The sequence below is a fragment of the Chrysochloris asiatica genome, unplaced genomic scaffold (assembly GCF_000296735.1).
Source record: "Chrysochloris asiatica unplaced genomic scaffold, ChrAsi1.0 scaffold00021, whole genome shotgun sequence".
Classification (NCBI taxonomy): Eukaryota; Metazoa; Chordata; class Mammalia; order Afrosoricida; family Chrysochloridae; genus Chrysochloris; species Chrysochloris asiatica.
The window spans coordinates 11566735-11578116 of record NW_006408539.1 but is presented as its reverse complement, the minus strand read 5'-3'; the positions used below and the strand labels follow the sequence as shown (position 1 = coordinate 11578116).

General features: G+C 42.1%; 1 protein-coding gene across 2 annotated transcripts in view; it reads right to left on the bottom strand.

The window, feature by feature from the left end:
- Window positions 1-11382, bottom strand: part of MALT1 (mucosa associated lymphoid tissue lymphoma translocation gene 1) — a 70932-nt gene that overhangs the window by 26214 nt on the left and 33336 nt on the right. For both annotated transcript variants that reach the window (XM_006837524.1, XM_006837525.1), the window contains 3 exons: window positions 9695-9721; window positions 7599-7631; window positions 2787-2990 (listed from right to left, as the gene is read on the bottom strand). In XM_006837524.1, the coding sequence (XP_006837587.1) occupies window positions 2787-2990; window positions 7599-7631; window positions 9695-9721 (264 nt within the window). The remainder of the gene's footprint in view (window positions 1-2786; window positions 2991-7598; window positions 7632-9694; window positions 9722-11382) is intronic.

Genomic DNA, 11382 nt, shown 5'->3' with positions numbered 1-11382 from the left:
CTTTCAGGACATGCCCTTTGGGTGTTTGAATAATTGTATATTTCTGAGTGTTTTGGTGTACATCCAAAAAAAGAGAAAAAACCCAGAGGGAATGGAAGCAAATGCTGTTGAATGAAGCTGCACGGAGGGGATTGTAATCATTGCAATGAAACGAAATACGATAGGATGAATGTAAGGCTGATGCTCTCCCATGTAAACTATCGCTCAATTCACAACAAAAACTTAAAAAACGTCATCAATAAAGATACCTGAATTGGTGAGAATTTCTCCTTCTACCTCGATACTTCTAGGAAAGTTTGGAAAGACATTTCTCATTTTATAAAAACCTTTAAGCTATCTTGCTAAATGTACCCACGGCCGTTGAGTTCATTCTGCCTTACAGCAACCACATGGGACCGAGTAGAACTGCTCCTTAGGGTTTCCAAGACTGTAAATCTTTATGGGAACAGACAGCCTCATGCTTCTTCCATGAAGTGGCAGGTGGGTTTGAACTGCCAACCCTGTGGTTAGCAGTCCAGTGCTTAGTCCACTGTGTCACCAGGGTGCCATATCATATTAGTATGTTGTTTTTGTTGTTAAGTGCCTTTGAGTTGGTTCCGACTCATAGTGACCCCATACAGGGTTTCTGAGGCTTTTTAAATCTTTATAGGAGCCGAAAGCCTTGTCTTTCTCAGGTGGAGGTGGCTGGTGGGCTCAAACTGTGGTCCGGTGCTTACATATGGAGCCAACTTGAGAACTGAGACAAATCAAATAATATAAAAAGAATCCAGCAATCTGACTCTAAATCAGTGACCAAATTGGATACATGTATAGGCTATTCTTTCACGTTTTCATATGAAAAATGAATGCATTTACTAGTTGTCACTCCGTAACACTCAGAAGCAAAATGATGTTACTACAGTATCAGTGAAAGGGATGAAACCCTAAATCAGAGGAGTTCACCTTACTGACTTCACTTATGGTTCAACTGGTCATCTTTATGATTTACATAAATTACTAATCTGAATAAATGGTATAAAGCATTTTTCCGACCCCAAGTATATTATACAGTGTTAAAACTTGAAAAAAATTTTTTTCCATTAAAAATCCCATTTTAAGAAACATTAGTAATTCTCTCAGGCTATGGCAGTGTTACCTATCTGATTGTAATTGTTGTGTTGTTGTTGTGAAGTGCCGTCGAGTTTGTTCCGACCCATAGTGACCCTGTATAGGGTTTCCGAGGAGCAGCTGGTGAGCTTGAACTGGCAACCTTGCAGTTCAAGTGGCTTTGCAGTCTGGCGCATTAACCCACAGTGCCACACCAGGGGAATCGTTAAACTAGTTTAAAAGACATGGAAGCCAGACTGATACTTGTTGTTTGTCACTTGTCGGCCTGACTACAGGCCTGGAAATGTCACTTTCCTGGCAGCCAGATAGTATTGCTCAACAGGACTGTAAAATATGGCCCCGATGGGCCCCGGAAGCTGGGCCTCCCAAAGGGAGCTAATGCCTAGGGAAACAAATTACTACTGACAGCCCACCCCGTCTCTTTATCACACCAAGCGTTTCATGAAGTTTGTGGAAAAAATCCCACTTTTCCACAAACCTTTTGAAGCCCCCTCAGATGTGTTGTGTATTTTACATCTTCAAGTGAAAGGATGAATGAAAATCTCCAGTCACCACCTTTGTGGAGGTGCAGCTTTAACTGTATTTGCACAGAACTTCAGTGTAGGAAATGTTTTCATATGCCTTATTCACTGACATGTCTTGTTAAGTTTTAGTTCTCACTGAAGACCCCAGAAAATAGCATGCAATCCTCAGAAGAAAAACTAAGCCAGCAGACTGTCTGAAAACATGGGGTGTGTCTGTGCACCTAGAAACCCATGGGCACACACACACCCACACAGCATGTTCTGCACATGAAGGAAGGGTCTCCTGCTGCTTGGTTCAGCTGTACCGCACACAGTTACTGCAGCATTGTGGTCAATACAAAACAAACAAACCCCAACCCATCCCAAATTCAGACAGGTAAAAATGCTAAGAATGATACTGCTTTGACAAAACAAGACATATAAAAATAAAAACCTTAAACTAATTTGGTATTCGTACGGAACTATAAATGAAGGCCTATTTTTTTTTTTTAAATAAGAAAAACTCCCAATTCAATTTAATACAATGTGTTTATACCTTACCTTTATGTAATTTTCAACTCTTGTACAATGGCTGTTGTTGCTAAGTGCCGTGGAATCAGTTTTGACTAATAGCAAACATATACAGGGTGTCCGAGGAGCAGTTGGTGAGTCTGAACTGCAGACCTTGTGGTTGCAAGGATCCTACAGCGCCACACCAAGAGTCCAATGAAAAGAACAAATACCCATTTTTGCGGAATTTACTCAGAGTCAGGGGCCCTACACAACAGAGCAGAACTACCCCAATGGGGATTCCAAGGCTGTAATCTGATGGAAGCTGTATCCTTCTCCCTCGGAGAGGCTGGTGGGTTCGAACCACTGGCCTAGTAGCCAAGCACTTAACCACTGCACAACTCCTTATTGTGCCACCAGGGCTCCTTAATAAGAACAGTGGATAATTATATATAAAAAAGGTTTAAAGGCTTAGTTGGACTATGCAATGATTGTTGTTAAGTGCCGTCGAGTTGGCACTTAACCCATTGTGACTCTATACAGGGTTTCCAAGGAGCAGCGGGTGAGTTTGAACTGCCACCTTGTGTTTCAAACCGACTTATACAGTAATAGTGAGATACTTTTAGAGAGTGCATATAAAATAAGCCAAGATTATAAATCTCTTACCATACACTCCTTTGTCTAGGAGGAGCAAGAATTCATCTACAGCATTGCGCATCTCAGATTCCGTGAGGTCCAACAATGAAACCACTTTGAAATCTAGCTGTCTTAACAAGTTGGTCAGTTCATACACATCCACCAAAGGAGCTTTAAGCTTGGGGTGTTCCCAGTAGTTCATATTTCCTATCAAAAGAGCAACTTTGTCCTTTGCTGTGTAGGGAAAAAAAAAAAACCAGAAAGAATACACAGATTGAAATAAAAACGAATGGAAATAGAGTCACAATAATATAAAGTATGTTTTACAGGTAGTATTTCTCTTTTACTTAATATAGAAGACCAATATACTGAGGAATACAAGAGCAAATCATTCAAACAACTAAAATTACACTTATTGATGTTTTTGAGAACAAAGCAAAGGGTATTAAGTACATAAATGGCAGCTAATGTTAAATATTTTAGTGAAATACAGCAGGATGAAGAATAGTATATTCAACTAGGCTTTCAGAACAAATTTAAGCTAGGGATGTTTGAAATTGGGTTCCTATCCCATTAGTTTCTAATCTGATGAGAACTGTTGTTAAATGCGGTGAGTCGGTTCCGACTCACAGGGATGTCTGAAGAGCAGTTGATGGTTTTGAACTGCTAACCTTGTGGATTACAGTACAGTGCTGATTCTGTGGGAGTCCATGGAAGAGGCTAAAAACAAATACCAAAAAGCGGGGCAGTAAGAACAAACATTACAGCAAGCAAGGGGAAATGCCAGAGAGGAGAGAAAAAGCTGGAAATTAACAAGTCAGGTAGTTTTCTTCAAAGCTAAGCTCAGCAGCTTCCCGTCCTGATTACTCCTGACTCAGCTGCTCCTCAGAAACCCTATACAGGGTCGCTATGAGTCAGAACTGACTCAACGGCACTTTACAACAACTTTAGGGGTATGTGCACTTTCTGATCAGACGTCTTACAATTTTGACCTTAGTGCATTGAGAGTTTGCTCAAAGAACATTTCCTGACATAAAAGTCTGTTTGTAAGTGGCAAAAAGAGCCACACCTCCATACCAGTGTCTTCAAAAGTACCAAGTAGCTACACCAGGTCAGTAGCCTGTCCAAAAAGAATTATGGAAAGCTGCACTTAGCTTAACACTTATTTTAGAAGGGCTTCAGAATTGGACCTCTGCTAGCCTGGGGTGGGTCAAAGGTCAAGACTTGAGGACATCCCATGACCATAATTCTTCATTTTTTCTGGAGGGTTGGCAGTGGGCTGTGTGCAGAACAAGTGGCGGTATCACTGGTGATGGAGACACCAGGGGCTGGAGTGGGTGGTGTGTGTGTACTTGGAAGAGCCACACTGGGCAGCAATGTAGGGCCACATCCTCCTGCCACAGGCCCTGTCACCAGATCAGTGCTGGTAAGTGGCTTATGTGGCAATTATTATCAATGCTGTGCTCATGAAAGTGAGAGCAACAAACAACCTCACCGCTGGCTCCTTGTCTGCCATGTGCAATGCAATTTCAGATGTTGTGAATTACTAAGATGATGACATTTCCCCAGAAATCTCTGAACTGGTCCAGTTCTCTCGGCAGAGTACTGAAGTCTAATGTTCAAAAAGAACTAGCACCAACTCAAAGCCTGTGACTCTCAAAGTGGTGGAAAATACCCACTATCTGAAAAGCCTCGATTCTTCTGAGTCGTTATTCTGCTTATAGACTGCCTGTTCTTGAATATACGCATGTTGGGTAAAAATGAAATGACAATTATGTCCTATACAAACGGCAATCTCTTTTCTTATCCAAAAGAAAACATCAGTTATCAAGGCAATTTAATCTACTGGGAGCCCTAGCTTGGCTGTTAACTAAAAGGTTGGTGTTTTGAACCCGCCCAGGTGCTCTGTGGGAGGAAGATTGGCGATTGGCTCCTATAAAGGTTACAGCCACAGGAGAAAACACCACCTCACTCAGTGCCTATTGTGGTGAACCCCCAACTCTCTCAGAGCTCAGACCCAACCTTGATACGGTGACAGATTCAGCTCAGTCTACTCTGACGTGAGGGGACAGGACACAAGACCTTGCGGGGTTCCTAACTCTAACAACAGCTTAGTGCAAGAGATTTCCAAAGGCATTCAGGTGGTAACCCCAAACCCACCCACCCCGTCACCATTCTGACTCATAGCAACCCTGTAGGACAGAGACTGCCCATAGGGTTTCCAAGGCTGCCCTCTTTATGGAAGCAGACGGAGACTTCTTTCTCTCACAGAGTGCTTGGTGAATCTAACCATCCACCTTTCTGTGAGCAACCAAGTGCTTTAACCACTGTACCACCAGGGCTCCTTTCAGGTAGCAAATTGCTTACCAGTCACAGTGCTTCCAGCTTTACCCCGTTGAATACTATCATTTAATCCTAACATATATCCTTTTGTTGTTGTTGCAGCTAAGTGTCATAGAAATGGTTCAGACCCATAGCAACCCTGCATAGGGTTTCCAAGGAGCGGTGGTGAGCCTGAACTGCTGACCTTGCAGTTCAAACTGACTTTGCAGTCCAGTGCATTAACCTACAGCGCCACACCAGGACTCCCAATACACATCCTCGATAAGTTTTATCAGCAGAAAACAATTATAAACATACACTAAAAATTTTTTTTTTTAAGTCACGGTGTATCTGAGAAAAATAAGAACCACTCCTGCAAAAATAAATAAATAAATAAATAAAGCTAGCAATCTGTCAAACTTAAGTATGGAGAGATGTTTCTGTTATGGTCAACTCTTTTGCTTTTGGATTTGTTATCTCTTTAGGAAAGAAAAGGTAGTAGAGTCTGTAAATTGCAAAAGGTGTAACAAATTGTGAACTACCTGACTGGACTTAAGATGTGTTTATCAATAATCGTCCATAACTCTTTTAATGATTTTAACAGCTAGGTCCTAAGAAGTCTTGGAACGTTTTCTTGAATTTCATATTAAAGGGGATGGATAAGCAAATCTTACCTTGCCAATCTACTTGCAATACCGTGTGTAGATGATAGGCCATCTGGGGTGGATGTAGAATAGAGAAGCTGTAGACAGCAGCAGTTGGAGTAAGAGAAGACAAAGACCTACTTGAGGAAATTAGTTGAAGAAAGGGAAAGGAAAAGCCAGACTTTAGAAAAAGAAACAGTAAAACATGAATCTGGGGAGGTAAGAGTAAGGAATCAAAGAGAACTTCAAAACTCGACAACTATGTAAATGTTTTATGATGGCTTTTAAGTGATAAAATGAATGGAAGAGAGTTTCTGTAGAAAAACATTTACTGTAAGAGCCACCCACAACTTCTTGAAGAACACAAACCATTTATTGGAAAAAGGAAACAAACGCCATTTGATTAACAGTATAATAATGAAACCATTTCAGAGAGATAATTTAACTACATGATCCTAGATATCCTCTCCAAGCTTAAAATGCAACGTACTGGTACAATGTTACATCAGTGATTCCATGTCTAATTATTCTAACCCTGTTACTCATGCTATCTCATCTGAAATATGTTAATATTCATAAACACTAGAAAAGTTCATATTGTTGCTGCTTTAGTCTGCCAGACCCTTTTCTAGTTACTATATATAATAAGGGGCTCTGGTAGTGTAGTGGTTACAAATCGGGCTTGAACCTCAAGGTCAGCAGTTTGAAACTACCAGCTGTTCCGCAGGAGAAAGATGAGGCTTTTTGCTCCCGTAAAGATTTACAGTCTTGGAAACCCAGGGTCGCTGTGAGACGGAACTGACTCCATGGCACACCACAACCAGCATATATAAGTGCCATCAAGGTGGTTCCAACTCACAGTGACCCTCTATAGAGTTTCCGAGGAGCAGCTGGTAAGCTTGAGCCACTGACCTTTTGGTTCAAACCGACCTTGCAGTCCAACGCAATAACCTGCAGCACCCCACCAGGACCCCATATATTAGTATGTAAGTATGTACTTGGTGTGGCCTCTGTGGGTTAATGCACTGGACTGCAGTCAGTGTGAACTGCAAGGTTGGCGGTCCAAGCTCACCAGCCGCTCCTTGGAAACCCTACACAGGGTCTCTAAGAGTCAGAACTGACTTGACAGCACTTAACAGCAACAATAACACATAAGTACAGATAAGGAGTCCTGGTGTGGCGCTGTAGGGTGTACTCAGGACTGCAGGATCAGTGTAAATTGTAAGGTCAGTCGTTCAAACCCAGCAACAGCCACACCTTGGAAACCCGGTACAAGGTTGCTATGAGTCGGAACCAACTCAATGGCACTCAACAACAAGAGAAATGCAAGGGAGATTCAAGCAGTTCACGGAACAATAGAATGAAAAGATAATGAAAAATTTCCATAAACTTTTGGAAGTTTGTTGGGAATCCCTGCATGGTGCAAATGGGTAATGCACTCAGCTGCTAACCAAAAGGTTGGAGGTTCAATCCTACCCAGAAATGCCTTGGAAGAAAGGCCTGGAGATCTCTTTCAACAACAACAACAAAATCTGCCACTGGAAATCCTATGGAGCCCAGCTTTATTCCTATGAAATCCTATGGAGCCCAGCTTTATTCCTATGGAAATCCTATGGAGCCTAGCTTTATTCCCATGGAAATCCTATGGAGCCCAGCTTTATTCCCATGGAAATCCTATGGAGCCCAGCTTTATTCCCATGGAAATCCTATGGAGCCCAGCTTTATGCCTACGGAAATCCTATGGAGCATAGCTTTCTTCTGATACACATGGGGTCACTCGAGTCAGAGTCAAGTCTACTGCAATAGGGAAAATGAAATCCCTTTTGGATTCCCTGAGTTCTGACTGACAAATTGTGAACTCTATAGCTCTACTCACCCAAAGATTGGTCATTGGATTGCTCTTTATTATCTATAAAAAGACACAAATGTACAAGTATCAGTTGCTATTATCCATGATAAAAGTACCCTTAAATACATATGGAAAAAAACAAACAGTAACATTGATGGTATCTCTGACATGCATCTTTAAAATGCAGAGTTGTAATGCAGTGAATTTACAATTTTAAGATTTTCAAATACCCGACAAAGACACATACATGGGAACAAGGTAGGGGAGGTCCTTTGTATGACTGAATGACATAGCTGGGGGAAACCATGGGAAATGCCAGGTGGAATCATCATCTGAAAACCATGGCAGTGTTGGGCAAGCAGCAGCAGCAGCACAGATGTGACCTTTGACTGAAAGCTTCACTCACTCACTCACTCTCGGCCATCGTGCTGATTCCGACTCCTAGTGACTCACTCGGTGGGGTTTCCGAGGCTGAAATCCTTAAGGGAACAGAAAATCTCATCTTCTCCTCAGGAAGAGCTGAGGGGTTTGAACTGCCGGCCTTGTGGCTAGCACTCCAGTGTTTATTCTACAATGCCACACCAGCAATCCTATGTGATTTATGTTTAACCAATCCTCACTTGACTCCATTTGACAGAGTTTAAGACGCTTGCCTAAGGGTAGCGTAGCAAATCTGGATTCCGACATAGAATGGAAAACCAGTCAATTCCGACTCATAGCCACCCTGTGCCCGAGTTGATGTTCCTCACCACCCGAATTAAACACTGCCTGGCCAGGAGGGCCACCCAGGAAGACAAGCACAGGCACCTCAGTGTCTACCAGGGCAGACACACACCCTGTTAGCATCCACAGTCCTATAAATGCCACAGGAGCTGGTTACAAGCTTTCCTCACACACTGTTCACGTTCAAAACTCTAACTGTACAGTGCATCTGGGAAGAGTGGAGATAACCAGAGAGGAAGCCGTGAACATGGCAGAAGATGAATGGTGGTTGTAGGCACCCTGCTGCCTGCTAGCCAAGAGGCTGGCAGTTCGAGCCCAGCAGCGGTTCTACAGGTGAAAAGAACTGGCGATCTGCTCCTATAAGGGTCACGGCCTGGGAAGCCCAGGGGGCAGCTCTACTCTGATCTGGAAGGTCGCTCTGAGTTGTCATTGATTCACACACAATGGTAAAAAATTAAGATGCTCTATGTTGCCTCAGTACCCCTTCCTATCTTATTGCTCTGTAATCTATACTATTTTTAATCTTTTTACTTACATGACATTGTACTTACTCCACATAATAATTTCAACACTAAATTAGGATATTTCTATGAAGATAAAAGGTACTAACTCTTAATATATTAAGGAGCTCTGATAGTGTAGTGGTTACGAATCAGGCTGCTCATCTCACAGTCAGCAGTTTGAAACTATCAGCTGTTCCGCAGGAGAAAAATGAGGCTTTCTGCTCCTGTAAAGATTTACAGCCTCAGAAACCCCGTACAGAGTCACTATAAAAGTTAGAACTGACTTCACGGCACTTAACGACAACAACAACTTACTGTATCATTGTTGTTAGATGCCGTCAAGTCAATTCTGACTTATAGCGACCCTGTATAGGGTTTCCAAGAAGCAGCTGATGGGTCTGAACTATCAACCTTGCAGTTCAAACTGACCTTGCAGTGTAGTGTTATCCTGCTGCATTATACTAGGGCTCCTTATAACCCTGCTGCTGTGATGATTCTGACTCACAGTGACCTCACAGGACCAAGGTTAGAAATCTTTATGGGAAGCTGACTGGCACATGGTTCTGCAGTACAGTGGATGGTGGGTTTGAACTGCTAATCTACAGCTAGCAGCTCAGTGTTGAACTATCTGTGCCACCAGAGCGCCTTACTATTATTACTATATTGTTGTTGTTAAGTGCTGTTGAGTCAGTATAGGGTTTCCAAGGAGCAGTTGGTGGGTTTGAACTGCTGACCTTGTGGTTAGCAGTCCAGTGCTGATACAGCAGTGCCATCCCAGGACTCCACAATGACTACAGCTAAGAGTATCTACAGTATTTTAATTGTATTCAATAACTCAGCAATGAAAACTTATTATCGTCAACAATTTAAAACTAATTTTTTATTTGCATTACTCACCAGGATGCCCAAGGTTATTTAATTCATCTGAAATGAGGTAAGAGAAAATACATTAATTTAAGACAGTCAAAATGCCAATTCACCATACATAAGACTAATCAAAGACTCAGGTTTTGAACTATAAAATCACGTTGCAATGCCATATTAGTTCAGAATTTCTCAAATACCTTCAGTGAGAAGCCGTGCAAACAGTGAGTAGGAAAAGATATGTTGCGGATGTCATTTAAGACTTATTTCTACGGTATTATTGCTTTCTTTAAATGGCGAAGGCTAAGTAAAGTCATCATTTGTTCAAAGTTTCAGATGTTAACAGGACAAATTATAGGACAAAAACAATCAGTGAGGAGGTCTGCCTGTCACCCCAACTATTCGCTTCTTGAATCTCACTGTGGGGATGAGCCGTTGCGCTGATTCCAACTACAGGGCAGAGGGGGACTGCCCCATGGGGTTCTGAGGCTGTGGTCTTTATGGAAGCAGACCACATCTCTCTTCCCTGAAGTCACTGGTGGGTTGGAACCCCCAACCTTTTGATTAGCAGCTAAGCGCTTAATCACTGCACCACCAGGGCACATTAGTATCAAATAAAGTCCAGACTTGAGTCTGATCGTGAATTTTCTCCTGATGCTGTTAACTCCCTTCTTTCCCAGGATCTCGCAGCCTCCAGCCTTTTTGATTTTGATGGTCTGGAGTTTTGAGCAGCACAGGTCAGGTATTTGGCAGGTATTTATCTGCTGGGATCTGTGTGATGTGTCTGTTGTGGCTCCAGGGCCAAAATAACCACAGCTATTGCTGTCCAGTCGATTTTGACACAGAGCGGCCCACAGGACAGAGTTAGAAGTGCCCACAGTTTCCCAGGCTGCAGACCCTTACAGAAGCAGAGCACCACCAGCTTTCTCCTGCCTGTTAGGCTCCTTGCTCTTGTTAAGCTCTGTCAAGCTGGTTCTGACTCATAGTGATCCTGTGTATGGTTTCCGAGGAGCAGCTGGTAGGTTTGAACCACCAACTTCCAACCAGCAGCCCAGTGTTTATCATATACACCAGGGTTAGATGAGGGTAGTATGTTTTGGGGAGCTCTAGTGGCTACAGAATCGTGAGTCCTAAACCCACCTGACATAAGTAGATTAATATTTAATATCTGGAAAGCATATGTTGTATAATAAAACTCCTCCCCTAAAACTTTGATAGATCTACATTTGCATCTGAGAGGCTGTCTTAGCCTTTAGATTGTCAAACAATCTAAACCAATATCCCTGACAGTACAGCCATTTTTGTTTTTTATAAATTTTATGAAGAATTACTATTAATAGTCAATTGGAAATATTACACTATTCATATTATGCAGGAACTTCAGTGCTGTATGCAATGTGAAATCAACATAGAATGGTACCAACCAGAGTAGATACAGTGTTCATGTACAATTCATTTAGCTTTAGTCTGACACTCCACTCATTCTCAAGCCATGGTATTTCAATTACCTCATTTGCATGCAAAAGCTGGACAGTGAATAAGGAAGACTGCAGAATAATCGATGCATTTGATATTTGAGTGATGGTATTGTCAAAGAATATTTAAAGTATTATGGACCACTAAAAGAATAAACAAATATGTGTTGGAAGAAGGACAGCCAGAATGCTCCTTAGAAGCCAGGATGACCAGATTTCATCTCTCAGACTTCAGACATATTATCA